Source organism: Hydra vulgaris, chromosome 03 (assembly GCF_038396675.1).
Source record: "Hydra vulgaris chromosome 03, alternate assembly HydraT2T_AEP".
NCBI classification, from domain to species: domain Eukaryota; kingdom Metazoa; phylum Cnidaria; class Hydrozoa; order Anthoathecata; family Hydridae; genus Hydra; species Hydra vulgaris.
The window spans coordinates 6,782,501-6,804,626 of NC_088922.1; the positions used below are offsets into that span (position 1 = coordinate 6,782,501).

Here is a 22,126-nt window from a genome sequence, read left to right on the forward strand (position 1 = left end):
GTGCAACTGATTTGAATCTTATCTCTTTTTTGTGACAGTTTGAATGATAATCCTAGAGGACAGTTTCTGATTCTTTACCTTATGTCTTCTAGGATTATCATTCACTACTGATCTCCTATGGGAACCATAGATGCAATGCATTGTAAGATTAGCATCTGCTAAGTTTGTTTCTCTTTATTGTGGTTGATATTTCCTTATTCCTGGTTCCATTCTTTACCTATACAAATTTATTATTTATCCCTGTATGGAGTACTTTTGTCATATTTAAGCTGGCTCTTCTATTGATGCTCTTTCTCTTCAAGACCAAAATTCCAAAAATGTATTGTATATTTAGTTGTACCTGTTTGTCTAGGTTGAGCCTCTGTCCCATCATTTTAAGGTTGCACCTCTCTTTTCTACAAATATATAAACTGTAAATAATTGTTATACTGTTTATATTTCTACATTGATGAGTGGCAGCGGAGGGAGTCACCGCTGTGAGTGGCAACACTCTGAGTCCTATACTTAAGATCTTCTTGGATTATCATTCACTACTGACCTTTTACGAAAACCATACATATAATTCATTGCAATCCATCTGCTAAGGTTGTCTTTCTTTATTGTGGTTGTCATTTTCTTTACTCCTGATTCCATTCTCCACCTCTATAAATTTCTTATTTGTCCTTGTATAAAATACTGTTGCCATATTAGCAATGATTCTTTTAATGCTCTGTTTTTTTTTGGCATGGTCAAAAAATACATTGTTATCTACATTGTTATCATTATCTACTTTATCTCCCAAACCTGAGTCACTCTCCCATCATTGTAAGGTTGCATCTCTTTTTTTTTCTACAAATACATCATGTTTGCTACAAATACATCAAAGAGCTATCATCTCTACTTTCATTTTATAAAACTCGTTCTTGCTTTTCTTATTCAGCTAAATACAGTTTTTACTGTATTTGTTCCTTCATCCTCTAAAAACTTTTATTCATCTAGTTTTTTACCTGCACTTCAATGTTTTGGAACTCTCTCCTATCTTCATTTTTTCCTGACTCATACAATCATTAACTTTTAAAGTCTTTATTTTCAACCATTGAGTCAAGTTCTCTTTAAATTTAAATCATGCCATAAGTAACCCAAAATGTTAAACATAAAAAATCATCCCTTTTACCAAACTGTTTTAATATATATTTTACTAATATCCCTGGCCTGCAAAGCAACTTTTAATCAGTTGAATCTTACCTATTGCAAAATTCACCAGACTTGCTTGCTTTTAGTGAGACTAATTTAAATTCCGAAATTTCTTTTTCAGATCTCAGTGCTGAGAGGTACAATCCTTTGATTCACAAAGACTCCAATAGTCACATGCTTGACTTAGGGGTACACATACGCATCAATTCACCTACTTGTTGAGAAATTATGTTTGAATCCTTTGACCATTCTGTTGTGTGCTTATGCTTAGTACCTCTTCACTTTATCACCTTTTTCGTTGTTATCGTTCTCCTTCTTCCCAAGACTGCACTTTTTTAGATGTAATTTTTGACCAAATTGACAATGTCCTCTCTCTTTACCCCTCTGCCAGTATTGTTGTTATTGATGACTTTAATGCTCATCACACTAAATAGCTTTGCTCTAAAGCCACTGACCCTGCTGGCACTAAAGCCTATAGCTTCTGCATTTCTTAATCTCTTACTCAGATAATTAACTTTGTGACTCGTTTTCCTGACAACTCTAATCATTTACCTTCACTCCTTGGTTTATGTCTGTTCTCTGATCCTAGCTTGTGTTCAGTTTCTCATTTTTCTCCTTTCGGTTCTGACGATGTAATGATCTCTTTAAATCTTTCATCTCGTACTTCCTTTTCAGACTCACTCTATTATTGCACTATTTACTACTACCCTAAAGTTGACTGGAATTCTTTTCGTGATTTTCTTCATGACGGTTCTTGGGCTAATGTCTTTTTTCTCTCAGCTGAAAAATGCGCCTCCTATGTAGCCTCCTGGATTCAGGCAGGAACGGAAGCGTTTATTCTTTCTTGTTGGTTCCAAGTCAAGCCTTTTTCTACTCCATGGTTTTCACCCTCTTGTGCAGCTGCTAATCGTAATCATTTTTTTGTCTTTTTTGCAAGAGCAGTTCTCTTGAGAACAAACAGCTTATTTATTATTGCAAGAAATCAGTGTAAAAAGGTGCTATCAGATGCTAAGTTCCATTATTCTTAGTTCACTAAATCTTGTATCTTACCTCAGAAGTTAGGCTCTAAATATTTATGGAAAATCTTCAACTGTATCCTAACAAAGGAATGTCTAACATTCCATCTCTCATTCTCTCTCAAGTGTAAGGCAGAACTATTTGTAAAGAACTTTGCTTGTAGTTCGACTCTCTAATCTTATGACCATTCTCTGCCTTCCATCTCTGTATATTATTGCCAAACTTAATAATGTTAGTAGTAGTAGTGCCCCTTTGAGCGTGTTTGACATGGAACCCTTGGCGGCCATTGCAACCGAGGTAGTGGCGAGAAAGAGTTGCAGCACTTTGTTTTATAAGGAAACGTGAACAAACGTGTTTGCAAATATATAACGTACATAAACTTCAAATTAAGTAATGTTGAAACATACTGAAACATTTATCAAGTTTTACAGTTTGATATTCACTTGAATATTGCATTGCCTTAATTTTGATCTATACCATTTATTTCCATTAAAAAAATTATTAAATAGTTTTAAAAATTTTCGTTTAACAACGTGCCAATGTGGTCGAGTGGATAGTGCGTCGAGCTTCTGAACAAGTAAGCCATGGTTCGAGTCCTACAACTGGCAACTTTTTTTTTTTTAATTTTTTTCTATTATTTTAAAATACAAAATACTTTTGAAGTTTTATAGAGATTATATACAAACATATGTAATGATATTATACACTTTAACAAACGAAAAGATTTTATAAAAAGCTAAAATTTCTAAAAACTTTAAAATACCGAGTGAAAAAATTTGTTGCGGATGTGTCATGATTGAGAAACTTAATGTGCTTAATATTATTAATTTTATTAATTGTTATTAATGTGCTTAATGTTATTAATTGGTAAATTATTATTATTATTAATTATTATTATTAATTGTTAAAACTTAATGTTATTAATTGTTATTAATGTGCTCAGGAAATTAGTCCTAATAAGCTGCAGATGTTCTGAAAAAAAAAGAGTCTGAAACTTAATAAAGAAAAAACTTAATAAGACTGTCCTGCTACTCCAGAAGGTGCTGCTGTGGAGACAAAAAAAAAACAACCCGTAACTAGAAAAAAATTTAAAACTTTCTTTTGGCAATTAAAAGTTTTTTTTGCTACATTTATTTTTTTACTATAAATATATGATGCAGCTGTTTTTCAAAATGCCTTAACATGCTTATTATGTATTTCGAGAAAAACACAATTTAAAAAAATTATTAGGAGAAACCTTTTTAAAACATTTTTTGAAATGATTAATTTTTATGAATTTTTTCAGAATTCTTTGAAAATATGTATTCAATAACGTTTGTAGACTAACCTAAACTAGCTTTTTTTGTAAAAAAGTCAAAATTGAATTTTTTTTCCTTAAGGCGTTTTGAAAAATGGCTGCAGTATTGATGATACAACAAATATGCTGAAATAAGATAGTTTGACACTAAAAGCTCTTAACAAAAGCCACTAAACCAAAAAAATTAAAAGTAATTGCAGTTCAGTGCTCTTAAAAATTTTAAGTATAGTGTATTGGTGTTTGCAAAAAAACATTATATAAATCATTTTTTAATTTTAATATAAACTAATTTTGTTTTAAACTTTGTTGCGTTTAACCATCCCTATATAAACAATACATATATAAACAAATATGTTATTTGTTTATATATATAGTTTATAAAATGTAAAATATCCACTTATATAACGTTTTATTTAGGATGGTATGTAGTATAAGTAAACTTTTCTAATAATTTACAAATTACAAGTCTTTTTTGCTCAAGCTGTTTTGTTTTGATTTTTTGTAGGTATGTTATTATATTTAAATAAGATTTAAATTGACAAAATTGACAAATTAAGATTTAAATTGACAAAATTGACAAATTAAGATTTAATTTGACAAAATTGACAAATTAAGATTTAAATTGACAAAATTGAAAAAACATGAAACGTATTTACATTCAAGTGGAAAATTTGAAGCTCCAATTTTAGATTTGCCCCTCTTTTGATAATTTATAATTGCTAAAATTATAACATGCTTCTTAGACCATTAAAAATGATAGACAAGGCTTTTTCGTTAATCATTAAAACTATAATTTTTTTTCGTATGTGAAGTCACTTTGTGGCAAAAAACTAGAAAAACAAACTAGAAATAAGGTTTTATTAAAATTTTTTAAAAAAGCTCCTTTTATTAAAGATATATGGAATATATTTTTATGGGTTATATATTAAAATAAAGACAAAAACTATTTACTTCTTACTATTTTGATAAATACAATCTCTTATTCTTGAAATGATATATCTGTGCCAGTTGTATATATTTTTATGCAATTGTATGCAACATAATTAAAATTAATCAAAAAATGTAAGATAAATGCAAAAGGAAACTTAACGCATAAATGTTTATTTTGTCATAAACTGATGTCAAAACGCAAATTTTTTTGGGATTAGCATTCAATAGCTGAGGCTATTATTCTTTAGTTTTTAATCATAATCATAAGAATGAACTTTTTTTTTATGTTTTAGTGGTCTAAAATCTTCTTAGTTCCATTTGTATAGCATTATGTACAAATGTCTGTAAGCATATGTTGAGTTTGCAGGCATTATATGGAATAATCGCGTATAATATATCTATAAAATGAGAAAACTTTAAAATTTTATTTTAAATTTTAGATATCTATTTTGCTATATTATTATTTTTTTGCTATAAATATATAAGCAAGATTGAAAAAATTTCAAAATTTATTACGCTGAAGGGAGGTCTTAAACCCCCCAAAACAAAACTGATGACAGCGCACTTAACCACTGACCTATCAATGAAATGCATTTAGGAGAAAAAAAACTTATAATAAGTCCCCTATAAGGTTTACGTATGTGGAAAAGGTGCACATGTTAAGTTTTTTGCTCTTGAATGTTTTTTTCAGAAAAAATTGTTTTACCAAAAAATATTGTAGTAAGTAAACAAGGAATAGGTATATAAATAATTGGTGTGAAACAGATATGTAAAGAAATGGTAGGTTTGGTAAAGACCTGTGTTTTATGGATCAGGAAAGCTAGGATATATATAGAAAAAGTATAGAAAAGTTTAGTTTGGAATAGACTTACAAAGACCCGTATTTTTATGGGTCCGATCTCAGCTAGTTCCAGTTAAACAGGTTAAACCATTGTTAGACATTCAAATCATTCCAGCTTCCATTGCTTAGGTCATATCTCAATTAAACTCTTCTATGGCTTGTGGTCAAGACAACATTCCTGTTATATCCTTACAAAATTGTTCTCCAGAACTCTCTTCAATTCTCTCAAAACTATTTAATAAGTGCTTTACTGAGTCATGTTTATCTGTCTGCTGGAAAATGGCATCTGTTGTTTCATTTTTTTAAAAACATGGTGAATATTCTGATCCCTCCAATTATTGTCCGATAAGTCTTCTTTCTGGTATTAGTAAGGTCTTTGAGTCTTATCAACAAATTTCTCACATCCCATCTTGAGTCAAATAACTCTTTTTATCGTGCTCGCCATTTTCTCTCTTCTGATTCCATTCTGTACCTCCACAAATCTCTTATTCTTCCCTGTATGGAATACTGCTGTCATATTTGAGTTGGTTTTTCTAATAATGCTCTTTCTCTTCTAGACAAGGTCCAAAAATGCATTGTAAATGTAGTCAGACCCACTCTACCTGTTAAGCTTGAGCCTCTCTCCCATCTTCAGTTGCATCTCTATCTTTTTTCCATCAACTAAAATTCATTCTTGCTTGACTTGACATTCAGCACATCTCATTTTTTTACTGTATCTTTCCTTGCATGCTCTAAAATTTTTTGTTTATTTAGTTTTTTTCCCTGCAGTTCAACCCTTTGGAACTCTCTCCCATTTTCATGTTTTCCTGGCTTAGACAACCGTCAACTTTTCAAATCTTCTGTCAACCATTTCCTTGCTCTATAACTTTATTCTTTTTTTCTAGTAACTCCTTACTTAATAGTGGTTGCTTGCAACCTTGTTGGGAGTGAATCAGATTTGAAAAAAAAAAAAAAAATTGTCAAATATTTAGTTAGATTGGTTGTGATTAAACAAAAATGTTTAATATTTTAATTGTTTGGTTGCAGTTAAACAAAAATGATAAATATTTAGATTAATTTGTTTCGATTAAACAAACCTGTTTAATATTTAGATTAATTTGTTTCGATTAAACAAAAATGTTTAATGTTTAGATTGATTGGTTGCGATTAACCAATGGATACTTTAGGTATTTAAACATTAAAATAAAAGATTACACACTTATTGGTATTAGATCATTAGACTATTTTAAATCACTTAATGAGTTGATTGCAGCAACCGATAAACGGTATTTTAATTTCTTTTTTAATTGTTATTCTTTTTTATTATTATTGAATATTATTCTTATTGAATATTATTTTTACTAATGCAAAAAATACTTTGATATTCATAGGATTGTAAAAGACTACATTATCTGGATAACAGTTTGGAAGTATGGCTCTTACGCCTCTAGTCTTTTTCAAGAAGCTGAGTTTACCTTTATTAGCTCAGTGCTTGGTTTAAAGGAAAAACCAGATAGGTGGAAAAAGTGCATTGCTGATATTGAACAAACAATGGAGTTCGGATTGGCTTCATTGTATGTTGAAAAAGCTCTGACAGACTCTGATAAAATATTGGTAAATTGTTGAAAATAAATTTTGTAAACTTTTAAAAATAATTTTTTGGTTGAATAAAGCAATGATGTAAAAAGTATAGAAAAAAAGTGAAAAAGTTATTACTTTATGTTTTTAATTTTTTTTTTTCACTTTATTTAAAGTGGATTTTTTTTGCAATTACTAAGGCTTTTATTTATTATTTATTTTTTCATTATTAGGCTGCATATATATATATATATATATATATATATATATATATATATATATATATATATATATATATATATATATATATATATATATATATATATTGTTTACAGAGATTTTATATTTTCTACGACACGTTTTATTGTTTCTAGGCAACAGAGATTTTATTAAATATCACCAATGAGTTCAAAAAAAATTTAATTAATGTTCTATGGATGGATAATTCTACAAAAGCAAAAGCCTTTGAAAAGGTTTAACTTTTTTTTTTTTAAATTACAGATAGTTTTTCTTTGTCTCTTTAATAGTTTCTCTTTGTCTCTTTAATTAACTTAATTTTTTTTTTTTAATTTAGTTTTAAATGCATTTAATATTATAATGTAAAATAACATTATTTATGTTAAATATGCGGTATACAAAATGTGTTCTACTGCAATTAGAAACATTTATGTTCATTTTTTTTTTCTCTTAAATTGAAAAAAAAGATGTTTTTGTTATATTAAGTAGTTATTTTTTAATGAGTAGAAAAATGATATTTATTAGAAATTGTTAAAATCTTTAGTGCTAAAATTGCATAAGAATTTTTTTTTTTTTATGTAATTCACCTCCCACATTTAAAATAGAACCTGTAAAATTTAAAATGGTATCAATAAATTTAAAATGGTATCAGTAAATTTAAAATGGTATTGGTAAAATTTCTTAATATTTTGTCTTTAGTAAAAAATAATTTAAACTGAAGTTATTTGCAAAAAGGTTTTTTTTATTAGAAAATCTAAATAAAATTTGCATTTACAGGTTAATGTCAGAAAGGACATTTGGTTGTAAAAAATTGCTACAACTCTTTTATATCATTATGAATTTAGAAAGGTCATTCTAGAAACCTGTCCTAACAATAGTTTGGAAACACAGATAAGTGGTTTGGAAACATGGACATAAAATTTAGAAAAAAAAAATTAAAAATAAGAAGTTCCACGTTTATGGGAAATCCTTTTGGAGCACTTGTATATGTATACAAAGATCATTTTGTGCTTCGCCTTCCATAGAACAAAATAACTATCTGTGGGTGCTTCAGTACATTGACTACAGGTTTGTGTTTGGACAGTTATTACACTGACAAAATATGACAAAAACAAAACAAGATTATCAAACTTTTCTTAATTTATTAATAAATCAAAACCCTGGACCATTTGAGAAACAAAATGAGAATTTAGATTGAACATTAAAAAAGAAGTATGAAAGGTAAGTGGGATATGTCCAACACAGCCAAACATGTGGCAGCAAGTTTGATTGAATACATAAAAAACTCCTTCAGTTACATCAGATCATCAGTAACATGTGGCAAGAGAATCACTCAAAATCAACAAGGCTTAAATGTATCACAAGTAAAAAGTGTTCTGTTACTTCTCAATTTTTTTTTCAATACTTGACAATTGGGTCAAAAAAGGCTCAAAGTTTCGTTGTTTTTGTAATTTCTAATTATTCAATTATTGTAACTTCTAATTATTAAATTTTATCAAGTTTTTAACCAAGAAAAATTGGTTGTCTAGAGGTTGCCATATTAAAAATAAAGCACCCTAAAATTTTGTTGCTTGTCTTGCTTACTTAAATTTACTAAAAACAAGTTGTAAAAAATTTTAAAGATTTTTATATGATTTTTTTTTTAAACTCATAAAGTTTAACAAAGAAAAAAATTCAATTCAAACTAAAGAAAAAAATTTTTTATTCAAAATTTTAAAATAAGATGTTTTTGTTTTTATGAATATTTTTTGAATACTTATGATTTTAATCATCTACAAAAAGTAAAAATTTTATTAGACCTTTTTTTTTGAAGTTGTTTTTGTATTATAATTACTAATTATGTTAATAGTTATGCTAATAATAGTAACTTTAATTTTTTTAGGTTAATTCTATTCAATATAACATTGGGTATCCAGATTATGTGAAAAACGATACATATCTAAACATATTGTATGACAAGGTATTTAAATTGTTATATTAAAAACATGTTTTATGTTTTTTTGAGTTTACAAACATTTTTCGGGGCTTTTAAGTTTAATTTATTTTTCAAATCTGATTTATAGTTTGGAAGAAGATTTTTTTTTTTATAAATAATTGCTGAATTAAAAATTAATCAAAAGTCAACAAGTAATAAAAAAAAAAAAATGTTTGATAAAAAAAAAAGCTATTTCATTTTGCCCTTATATTCAGGGTAAATGAAATATGTAAGTCAGTAATTAAAATCTAAAACCAAAAAATCAAAAAAGACAAACAATGATAACAATTAAAAAAAAAAAAAATTGTTCTTGTGATGATGCTAAATCATTGAGAGGTTCTGGAGGTTGAGTTGAGTTTTCAAATGGGCAGTACTTTTTGCTTTTCAAGGCTGCTGTGCTGTTTCTCAGCCTTGAAAAAGGCCAATCAGAAACAGTGCAGTACTCTCAATTTGATTTACTACTAGGTACATGGTAGAGTTCACTTCTTTCTTACAAAGTGAACAGCCTACTACTACACCAATAGCAATCTGAAGTAGGTCTCCTGAGTTTTGGAAAAAGTAATATTCAACTAATAAAAAGTTACACTGAAGAATACAAATATTTTTAGTGGATAGATTATGACAGTTTGGTGGTAATAAATTTTTTTTTTATAACTGTTAGTAATAAAAAAATTTATTAACTTAATAAAAGCCCAAAAATAAGGGTAACTCAGAGTTAATATTTCCTATCCTTTCCCAAGAAAAACAAACCTGAAAAGCAGTAGTACATAAGGTAGATTCTTCTGGATTATATTTTCTCAATAGCCATGATGGTCTTCAACCTGACCTAAGCTAATTTTATTATCTGTTCAGCTTTTTATTCTCTTAATTTCATTATGTAAATATAATACTTTTTATAACTTATTTTCAGATTCTAAAATAAGAGATTCATTCATTATCAGCTTTTCATTTGTTATCAGTAGATCATTTTACCAAATAAAAAAATTGATTGGTTTTCTATAAAATTCTTTTTCAATAAAATGCAAAAAAATTGACTTTGTTTTTAATTTTGGATACACTCTCACTTACTTTAGCTAATAAGATTCTTTTTTTGTGACAGTTTTTGTTTTATATTGTATGTTATTTTATATTGTATCATATTGATGATATTTCATATTGTATGATAATGTTTTTTGCAGTTTAATAGATTTGGAAGTTTTTAGTTTTATGGATTTATCTAGAATCATTTTTATCTTATTATTTATAAGTCCTAATAAATCTAAATTTCTATGCCCATCTATCTGTTAAAAATGTTTTTTTGCCATCTATGTTCTGGTGAAGTCATTTTTTTTTTTTTAAGTTTTTGCAATTAGTTGCAACAACTAATTGTTACAATTAATTGTTAATATTTTTACTTTATCATTATAATAAAATATAAATCTAATCTATCTAAAAAAGAAGAGAAGCTCTATTTTTTAAAAATTCAATTGACTTTAAGGTTATTTATTAACATAAGTACAGGTTTTTACTTCTATGATTATAATTTTATAATTATATATATAAATACTTATATATATATATATATATATATATATATATATATATATATATATATATATATATATATATATATATATATATATATATATATATATATATATATATAATACATATATTATATATATGTCTTCCTAAATTTTTTTGTTTGTTTTTAGCTTATTAGAGTTTTATGTTGAATTTTCAGGTTAAAGTATCTAAAGAAACATATTTTGATAATGTATTAATGATGTTTTCTGAAAAAAGGTTATCAAATTTGGGGATTCTCCTGAAAGTCGTTGATAAAACAGTGTAAGCTGTGTCTTTTTCTTTCATTAAAAAAGTGTTTTTTTCTTTTCATTAGAAATCTTAAGTTTTGTTTTAAAATGTATGATTGCTGTTTCTCAGGTATGATTTGCCTCCTACTCTTGTGGAAGCATACTTTGATCCTAACAAAAACAAAATGGGTAAGATTGTGTTTTTTGAAATGTTTTACATTAATATTTAAATTATTTTAGTTTCATTGTTTAACTTTTGTTTTTTAATTTTCATTTATAGTTTTTTTGGCAGGCATATTGCAAATTCCATTCTATGATAATCTTGGACCTATGTGAGTTTTTAATTTGTGTTATAATTTTGCTTCCACACAATAATAATAATAATAATGATAATAATAATAATAATGATAATAATAATAATAATGATAATAATAATAATAATGATAATAATAATAATAATGATAATAATAATAATAATAAAACTTAAAGTCGTCTAAAATTGATTTTAAAAAATTAGAATTAAAAAAAATTAATTTGTGGAGTTTAAAAATGTACAGAATGTTTTTATATAATCTTTTAAGGGCTTTAAACTATGGTGCTTTAGGACTTGTAGTAGGTCATGAAGTTACACATGCATTTGATGATTTAGGTAGATTCATCTAGTTTTACTATGCTTAATTATCTTTTTTGTTCACTTATTTAAAAGCGATTTATTTTGTATACCTGTTAATTTATGATATTTTACTCATAGGCCGTCAGTTTGATAAAAATGGCGAGCGTAAAAACTGGTGGAGTGAGGCAAGTTTGAATGCATTTCATGAAAGATCAGGATGTATGGCCGAGCAATATTCTATGTACTCTATGTATGGAATTAATGTAAGTATTCTAAAAAAAAATTAGTTAAATTCATTAATATTATTTAATAATGGCTTATGCTGTTAAAACTGTTATGTATGATTATTTTATCTAAAAACTTCTTGATTATGGGCACAATTTTTTTTTTTTTAATATCTTTGCTTCCAACAGGCTGCAAGCAGTCATATTAGAGTTGGAAGTTACTGGAAGAGAAAAGATAAAATTTATAAAGCAAAATAAAAATTGACAAACAACTTGACAAAAAGATTGCAAATTATATGAATCAGGAAAGCAAGATAAAGGAAAGCGAATTCCAAATAACTGATGTTCAAGGAAAAAAACTAGATAAATAAGAGTTTTTAGAGCACTTGGGAATAGTCAGATTTGTCCATATTATTGACACTGTTAAAGATTCTCCAAAAGTCACAAGAGCCTAATTTTTGAGATAAATACAAGATTTCATGACTTGAGAATAGTAGGCTTTGGGATTAGACAAAACCTTTTTACAATGGTTTCTAGCAATAATAAACAGATGTCTGCTTTCTGGAGAAATGTTTTGCTGATAGATATGGAAGTAATGGTTTTGATTGGAAATTGCAGCAGCATAATGTGAGGTAAACCAAGGAGAAGAGTGAGGCTTGTTTTGGAATTGTTGATAGGGTATAAAAAATTCCATGCCAGTCTGAATCCATGAAGTTATGTAAGAAGCATTTTGTCAGCAGGATAGCAAAAGGTTTCTACCCAAGGGTCATTATAATAATGAATGACAGAAAAAGTCCCAGTCAGCTTTAAGGTAGTTGTAAGAGGTACAATGATAGTGGGATTCTGATGATAAAGTAGAATGAGGTAATAGTTTTAGAGAGATCAAATTGTGATCAGAAGCACCGAAGGGTGAATGTGAAGAAACTGAGCACTGACTAGGATCAGAAAAAAGACATAAGTCAAGTATAGAAGGTAAATAATTCAGGTTGTCTGGAAAACAAGTTGGAAAGTTGACTATTTGAGTTAGAGATTAAGAAAGGCAAAAGTTGTGGGCTTTAATGCCTGCAGAGTTACTGATACTAGAGCCAAGCCATTCAAGTCATTAAAGTCAACAACAATAATGATATTGGCTGATGGATAAAAAGAGAGGGCTTAGTCAATTTGATCAGAAATTACATCGAAAAGAGTGCAGTCTTGAGATGAAGGAGAGCAATATAGAACAAAGAGAAAAGCGATCAAGTGAAGTGGTGCTAAACAAAAGCACATAAAAGAATAGTCTGTGGATTCAAACTTATTTTCTTGACAAATGGATGAATTCTTATGAATGTAAATGTTCGGGCTAAACATGTGACTATTGGAGTCTTTATAAATTAAAGGAAGATCACAAAGAGCCAGTAAGTCTGGTGAACTTTGCAAGAGATAAGACTTAACAGAAGAAAAGTTACTTCGAAGACCACAAATATTAGTGAATGATAGGTTTAGAGAACTTCGTGATGACGATAGTTTTTGGTACTTTACTCATTTTTAATTTTCTTAAAGAACTTGGCTCAAACATCAGTACACTATTTAATAGCCCGAGCGATTCCCTTATTACTATTAATAAACCCTATGCCATAACAAAGGGCTTTAAATATGGCCTCAACAATAAACACCAAAAGTACAAACCATCCATGTGCAACATGACACTGTTAGTACTCTGATATTTTACAGCTGTTGATGGAACCAGCCTCTCAGAGAGCTACCATAGATTTTGGAAAACCTGACTACCAGCCAGCCTCAGAACCATAAAACTGAGTTTTAGAGTAAAGGGTTTTCTTTGTTGATCCTAGAAAAAAATATTTTATCAAAGATGCCTGTAATAACCAAGTACAACATTAGTAAGAGACAACAGATGACGAGGACAACAGAAAACTAGTGAAGATAATTATAAGTCAAAAACAGCAGTGTAACAGCAAACACAGTGTTAATGTTTGTGGATTTGTAACTAAATGATAGATACCATTAAATGATAAACTTAATGGTAATATAGATGTAGAATACTCAAACTAAAAGAAATTTACACAGTAAGTAATAATAATAATTTACACATATAAGTTAATGCTCGAACAATGAACTTATAAATAATTTAAAATTTTTCCATGATAAAAAATTTTTGGTTTAGAAGTAAAGTTTTCTCTACGTTTCCAATTAAATGCAACTTTGAGACCAATCAAAATTTCAAAAAATAAAATTTTCTCTACAGTCCGAACTAAATGTTATTTTGAGACCATAACAAAACAACAACGAAAAATAATAAATCAACAAAACATGTCGAAAGCCGCTAGTTTATAAGAATCGCTCTCATGTATATTTATATGAATCCTAAAATGAAAAATCAATCACACTTGATAACCACATATACATAACGTACAAATCTGCATCTACATTCCAACCACATACTATCTATTAAAAAAATATATTATCTAAATAAGAATGAGTTCAAACAAAGATTTATCTAATAAAGTTTATCTAATAAAAGAACAAAAAGCATGTAAAGGATGTAAACAGGCTGAATGTGCATAAGGATGTATAGGTGTAATGTGTAAGTCTGTGCTGTTTATGTTGTTCAGTAGAGTCTTGTGTTGTTAGTAACCAGCATAAAATATTTACCTCTTAACTACACCAAGCCAGCCCAGTCATACTCCAGAAAACCATGATGGATTAAACACCTATGCATGGATTTATAACTGACTTATGACTAAAAAACTAGCCCAGGCGTCTTCCAGAAACAAACATCTTCTTTCACGGTGACAGTAATTGTGATTTGGAAAATAGTCGTGCTCGATGACCGTAACACTAACCCTTACGGGCTAGGCCCAATATTATTTAAAAACTTTGGCATATAAAATTCGCCGAATGGTTACACACGAGCAGTGAACGCCTGAGGGAAGAAATGAAGTACATTAGAATAAAGGAGAATTATTTTTCAAACAAACTATATTTTGACAGTTGTCAAGACAAAAATAAAGATTAATAGAGAAATATTTAAAAATAACTAAGACAGACAATGCACCTAAACAGTACTAACAATAGTAATAAACAATAAATTGTTTTATAAACACTAATATGAATGAAAATTTACAAAAAATATATCACCAAACAAAAACTAATAAAACAAAAAAATTAATTACAAAAATAAAAAGTATGCATACAACAAGGTAAGGCCTCAGAATGGAAACAAAAACATTAATGCTGATGTGTAAACATAATTTGTGTAGTGATTAAGTAATAAACGTCTCCTTAGAGTCGCGTCTATTGTTACTGGCGTTTCGATGAGGATCAGTACTAATAACTAGTTCATCCCGTCAGACAAATGTCATTGCCACTTATGCTTTACCCCGCAACTTACGTCTATTCCATACTGCAGTAAAAAAGGGCTCACTACAAATAGCCAAAACCCAACCACACCCAAATTTGTAAAACACTAATATTTTTTTGATGATATGATATAAAAAGTGCAGAAAAATATGATATAAAAAGTGTAATAAAAATAATTAAATAAATCACTTACCATACCTCCGGTAGAAAAAACTAAGCACAATAAATTAAAATTCTAATAAAAACACTAGAAACAAAACTAAAGCAACTAAAGTATGCAAACAGAAAATACTAATAAATTTCCACTAAAAGCATTTTTAAAAAATAGGTACTTTCAGCATAAATAAACCAAAAATAATCAATATTAATTAAACAAAATTAAATAAAACACAATAGTCTTCTAAAAAACTCTAACACTGTCATAGATACTTCATTCGAATTTTGTTAACCAATCTAAAGTGTAAGAAAACGAAAAACCTGTGCAACTTAATTCATCACTAAAAATCAAGTAATATATGATAGTAGAAAAAAAATATTGCCTGCAAAAATGTAAAGATTTAAACATGTAGCAAAGGATATAAGAAACTTTCTAAATAATGAAAGACAACTGTGCATATGAAAATTAAAACAACTTTATTAAATTAAGACAACTGTGCATATGAAATTTAAAACAAAGCTGAGCAAAGAATATAAGATAATATAGCTCAAAAATTCCTTGATAATAGTAGTAATATGCAAACCAACGGATAAATAATATATTAAAAATACTGGAATAAGACAAAGTAAATACTGTTATAAGACTAGATAAATTTTAGCCAAATGGGTGGTTAATAAAAAGTATTTTGGGTAATATTACAATAATATGAAGCATGATATAAAAATGATTGAAAAAGCGGGTAAAATATTGTTTAGAGGTAAAATTTTCTCTTCAGTCCGAATCAAAGTAACTTTGAGACCATAACAAAAATCAAAATTTCAAAAAGTCGAGTTTTCTCTACAGTCCGAATTAAACGTATTTTTGAGACTATAACAAAAGCAATACAAAAAACTACTATTATTTTATTAAAAAATAAATATACAATAAAAGCAAATCAGAAATTTTCAGTAAAATGGGTATTTATTAAATAGAATAACATAAGAAATACACCAAAAATACAAAAATAATGTAAAGAGCAGGAAAACATATTTTAAAATGAGGCTTTCTCTATGGTCCGAATTAACGTATAACAAATGCACAATAAAATGTTTAATTAAATATACTAATTAAATATAAGTAAAACTAGAAAATTGATGTTAGGTAAACCAATAATAAATAGTAACACCTAGGAATTGTAACTTAGTACACAATAATAGATTTTTTGTTTATGTTTTTGTATGTGCTGTCTGGATTAGAAATTTCTTGATCGATTTAATGTTTTTGTAACTCGCAATAGGTGGAGTTGGCCATATATTTTTAAGATCAGTATCCTGTTCAACAATATTCCAGTGCTTTTTTATTATTTATTGATAAGTTTTCCAACTTTTCTAAATGTTATAACTATCGGTAAAATTCTCTCTTTTTCTCTTTCTTATTTATGTTTTTGTAGACAAGTTCATGTTGTGTATGTCATAGTGCAGTTTTAAATTTTTTGTTAATAGATTGAATAGGGTAGCCTCGAATAGGGTAGCCTCGAATAGGGTAGCCTCGAATAGGGTAGCCTCGTATAGGGTAGCCTCGTATAACTAAAATTTGTGCTAGTTATTGTAACTCTTTTATTAGGTTGTAATTGTTCGATGATCTTATTGTATCTTAATGCTTGGCTATATACTAAGTTGCTTTTTTGATGAGGGGATGGAATGAATTATAATGTAATAGTGCTGTTGTATCAGTTGCCTTTTTGTATATTGTTGTTTCTAACTGTCCATCTAGCTTTTTGATAATTGTTAGGTCCATGAAATTAATAGAATTGGTAGAATTATTGAAAGTAAATTTGATCGTTGGGTGGATGGTATTCATAAATTCGAAAACTTGTGTTAGTTTCTCCGGAGGCCCATGAAAAATAAAAAATATGTCATCCATAAATCATTTATAAAAAAAAATCCACATTGAAAATTGGTCAATTATTTTCTCATCAATTCTTCCCATAAACATAAACCCTTAATTAAAAAACATACTAATCATTTACTCAACAAAAGTTTTAACTTAATTTTTTGAAACTTCGAATTTAGTTTTAAGTCAATAAAATTGTAAAAAGATTTTGATGCATGGCTGCTTTAGTATTAGCTGCTTTGAAAAAAATAAAAAATGAAAATAAAATATAATAATGATTTTGAGCAATGGTGTTGCATATGTTGTTTGGTCTTGTTATCTTCCACGCATTTATAAAACTTCAAATCTTTGTAAGTTTACACTGGCTTCAAATAAAGTTTTATAAAATATCCATGTGTATAATGACAAATTTTAACACAGATAAATGTCAGATAAAGTAAATTGTTCAGCTATATTTAATAGATATGCAAAAATAAAAAGATGTAGGTTTATGCAAAGATATATCATAGCAACAAGGACTGTAAGTAGAAGCTATATTAGTTTGCTAAAACCAGAACTGAAGAACTGAAACTGAAGAAAATAAAAACCGAAGAACCTGTTAATCTAGAAATGTAATAGCTCATAACTTTTGACAGGCAAAATATTTATGGATGAAATTCAAGGTGGTAATAAATTTCCATTCTGCTGTTGCTACAACATTTTCACTGCAATATCTTTTTATGACCCAAAGTTGAATAGGTTCACTATATAACTTGAATAGGTTCACTAAATAATGCAGTTTTCTTAGCAGCAAAATATATATTGCTAAATAACACTTGATATTGCTATATAATATATTGCTATATAATATATTACTATATAATATATTGTTATATAATATATTGCTATATAATATATTGCTATATAATATATTGCTATATAATATATTGCTATATACTAGATTGCTATATAATATATTGCTATATAATATATTGCTATATAATATATTGCTATATAATATATTGCTATATAATATATTGCTATATAATATATTGCTATATAATATATTGCTATATAATATATTGCTATATAATATATTGCTATATAATATATTGCTATATAATATATTGCTATATAATATGATATATTGCTAAATAACACTAAATAACACTTGAATAGGTTCACTAAATAAAGCAGTTTTCTTAGCAGCAAAGTATATATTGCTACAAATTTCTACAAATAGTTTATAAAATTGGTTTTGCATGCTGTAGTATTTTGTTAGCATATCGCAAACTTTACTTTTGTAGAAACTTGTAGAAAATAACAACTTTTTATACTATTTTTATGTTGCTTTTTTGTAATTCTTTTATCTTTTGATAATGTTTTTAATTTTTCTGATTACATTTTTTTTAACTTTTTTAAATTATCTGGTTGTTAAATAATATAGGTAAATGGAAACCTGACCCTGGGCGAAAACATAGCAGATAATGGAGGAATCAAAGTAGCTTTTTTGGTTAGAATACTTTTTTTTAAGCTTTTGCTTTTTGTTCAGTTTTTCATTTAATTTTAACTTTTTTTATTTTATCTTTGTTGAATTTAGGCTTATAAAAAATGGCAGTCTTTTCATGGAGAAGAAAAACGTCTTCCTGGGATTCCACTTACTATGGAGCAGTTACTTTTTGTTTCCCATGCCCAGGTAATTTTTTTTTATAGATAATTTATTTCTACTCTAAAATAACAGACCTCAAACAAAAACTTTTAAGTTTTAATTTTAAAGATTTTTTAGCACAGCTTTATTTCCAATGTGGTATCTGCCAAGCTCAAGCTTGGCAGATACCACATTGGCAGATACCACATTATTTCCAATGTGGTATCTGCCAAGCTCAAGCTTGGCAGACAGAGCGGGTCCAACTGAATTTACAATGCAAGCATGATAAGGAGAAGCAATCTTAGCAGAAGCTAATTTAACAATCAGTTGTATATATAAAAGGTATAGCACTGAACAATAATCCATAAAGGCATAAAGAAGAGGACTCAGTGAGAGGGTTGCCATTTAATAATATAGGAATGTCGACAGTATTGCGATAACTATTTGTAGTAGATAAATGAGTTTTGTTGAAGTTAAAATTCACAAGCCACTGTAAGCCCCCATCTGTTATAGAAGTGAGGTCAGATTCAAGATCGGTTGCTTGTTATAAGCGATCGAAAAGAGAAGATTTTTTGTCAAGACAGCAGTATAAAATTAAGTCATTAGCAAAAAGAGCTACTTTAGATCTAAGGTGGTCAAGAAAATCATTAATGTAGATAAAAAACAAAACAGGACCAAGGATAGAACCTTGAGGTACCCCAGAAATTACTGGAAATGAAGATGTGTTCTGGTCTTCAAGGATGACTTTAATAAAGCGGTTAAGATACACCATAAGAAGCAAGCTTATGGAAAAGACCAGCATGCCAAACTTTATTGAATTTTTTAGATATGTCAAGAGCCCTAGTCTCTCCATCTCCATTTAATGCATGATAAAATCTCTCAGTCACAGCAGTTAGCAAGTCAGCTGTAGAGTGGGAGGAGATTGAGAAATTGAAACTGTATTGTCTGACAATAAGTTATTTGATTCAAGATTTGTTGTGAGAAATTTGTTGATCAAAGATTCAAAGACCTTGCTAATAACAGAAAGAGGACTGATCGGACAATATTTGGAGGGCTAAAAATGTTCTCCGTAGTTTATGAAAGTTGGAACCACAAATACCATTTACCCAGCAGGCAGAAAAACAAGACTCAGTCGAGCTGAGTCACTTGTTAAATGGTTTAGAGAGAATTGAAGAGAGTTCTGGAGAACACTTTTGTAAGACTAATGACAGGAATGTTGTCTGGACCACAAGCTGTAGAAAAGTATAATTAAGATATGACTATAGCAATAGAAGCTACAGTGATTTAAATATCTAATAATGGGTTAACCTGTTTAATTGGAATGGAAGAAAGAGAATGGCTATAAGATTTAAGAGTTAAATTAGAAGAAAAGTTCAAGTGGAGCAAGCAGTTCTGTCCATAAGAGAGGTAATACGATCTGTCCTGAATGTGAATATGAATAAGGGATGGAATGTTAGAAACTGAACACAAGCTTGCGAATCAAAGGATGGTACCAATCAACACTGAGATTAGAAGAAGATATTTCGGAATTTAAATAAGTCTCTTTAAGAGCAAGCAAGTCTTAGTAAATTTTGCAATAGTTAAGGTTCGACTGATGGAAGGTTGCTTCGCAGACCACAAATATTTGTAAAAGATATATTAAAACAGCTAGGTGGTGGGGATGGTTTTGTAGTTTAAATAATTTGGGTTACTTTTTCCATCATTGAAGTTTAAAGAGAACTTCAATCATTCATAAATAGAGCACTGCCTTCTAAGCAAAGCTTTTGGGCAATTCTGAAGTGTTCTGTCTATGAGGTTACAAAAATCAATCAAATTGCATTTTTAGATTTTTTTGAAATGCTTATCAAAAACCTGTAAAGAAAAGTAAATTTTTTTATAAAAATTTTATTTTGGTTTGTTCTTAATATATAATTAGTCTAATATGTTACTTGATTAATTTGAATGTGCAGGACGTAAATCCTGCTATATAGGTGAAACTAATTGCCATTGAGAACTGAATGTTAAAATTTAAATTAACTATTAAAAAAAATATTATAAACAAGTTTCATAATTAAAAGAAAAAATCAGTTTTTATTATAGTTTTTCTATTTTTGATTTTTTTAAGTGGGGTCTTTTGTTAATAATGCTATGTATGTATGTATGTATGTATGTATGTATGTATGTATGTATGTATGTATGTATGTATGATTTTAATGTTTTTCATTACTCAGGTTTGGTGTGGTGCTTACAGAGAAGAATACATTAAAAGACATTTAAAAATAGATTATCATTCTCCAGCAAAATACAGGTAACTTTAAAATTATATTCAAAATTTATAATTTTTTTTTGCTTTTTTTTTTAATGTGGAATAGTAGTTTCGATTTATAAATTGTAACACAAAAGACAAGCTCCACAAAAGATGAATGCCACAAGAGTGAGTTCTACAAGATGTGTGTTCCACAAAATGTGAGTTCCACAAGTTAAGAGTTTTATAAGATGTGAATTTCACAAGATGTGAGTTTTTCAAGATGTAAGTTCCATATTAGGTGATTTCCACAATGCATGAGTTCCACATAAGACGATATTCCGTAAAATGTGAATCCCACAAGATGTGAGTTCCACAAGATGTGAATTTCACAGGTTGTGAGTTTAGGAAGATATTTAAACTATTTTAAGGTTTAAAAGGTTAAGTTTTAATTTAAAATTTTAAAATGTTGTTTTCGCTAAATTCAATTTTGCAATTGTAAAAACAATATTTCTGTCAATAGTTGACAGAAACATTGTATTTACAATTATCGTATTAAAGAAAATTTTATTCTTATTTTAGAGTAATAGGCCCACTTGCGAATCTTGAAGAATTTTCACGCGCATTTAATTGCACATCCGGTTCGACCATGAATCCAATAAAAAAGTGCAGAGTATGGTAGCTTATTTACTAACTGTTAGTTTTCAATAAATTTTCAATAATCAAAGATACTACGATGCATTGTATTATATATATATATTTATTTATATTATTAATATAACTTATATTAAAATTATTTAATAATATTTTATTCTAATATACAGAGATTTGTTTTGTGTGTAGATATATACGTATTTTCTAAATCTTTTTTTTTTATATATATATATATATATAATTATTGCGTTTTACAATTTTTTTTATGCATTTATTTTACGTCTTTAGTAACGACTGGCCTTATTAGATTTTTGAATTTTTTTATAGTCTGTAACATAGTTTAAAAATTAGTCATGCATCATTAGTCATGTAGTTTATTGAATTTTTAGCGAAAAGTATAATTATAAGTTTAAAAGCGTTTTTGCACTTGAAAAAATTTCATGATTTTTAACAAAAACAGACAAAAAATATTAAAGATTTGTAAATGATTTTTTTTTAAACAAAGTTGTCGAAACGTTATTGGGTTATATATTTTAAATATGTTATCGAGAATCTAACATTTATATCGTCTAGGACTA

General features: G+C 27.9%; 1 protein-coding gene across 2 annotated transcripts in view; it reads left to right on the forward strand.

The window, feature by feature from the left end:
• LOC100198564 (endothelin-converting enzyme homolog) overlaps positions 1 to 21,805 on the forward strand; it is a 49,203-nt gene extending 27,398 nt beyond the window's left edge. For both annotated transcript variants that reach the window (XM_065792185.1, XM_065792184.1), the window contains exons 6-18: positions 6,390 to 6,523; positions 6,629 to 6,851; positions 7,190 to 7,288; positions 8,935 to 9,012; positions 10,751 to 10,854; positions 10,951 to 11,009; positions 11,101 to 11,152; positions 11,402 to 11,469; positions 11,572 to 11,696; positions 18,470 to 18,535; positions 18,623 to 18,718; positions 20,881 to 20,957; positions 21,477 to 21,805. In XM_065792185.1, coding sequence (XP_065648257.1) covers positions 6,390 to 6,523; positions 6,629 to 6,851; positions 7,190 to 7,288; positions 8,935 to 9,012; positions 10,751 to 10,854; positions 10,951 to 11,009; positions 11,101 to 11,152; positions 11,402 to 11,469; positions 11,572 to 11,696; positions 18,470 to 18,535; positions 18,623 to 18,718; positions 20,881 to 20,957; positions 21,477 to 21,576 — 1,281 coding nt within the window. In that variant the 3' untranslated portion in view covers positions 21,577 to 21,805. The remainder of the gene's footprint in view (positions 1 to 6,389; positions 6,524 to 6,628; positions 6,852 to 7,189; positions 7,289 to 8,934; positions 9,013 to 10,750; positions 10,855 to 10,950; positions 11,010 to 11,100; positions 11,153 to 11,401; positions 11,470 to 11,571; positions 11,697 to 18,469; positions 18,536 to 18,622; positions 18,719 to 20,880; positions 20,958 to 21,476) is intronic.
• The last annotated feature ends 321 nt before the right edge of the window (positions 21,806 to 22,126 follow it).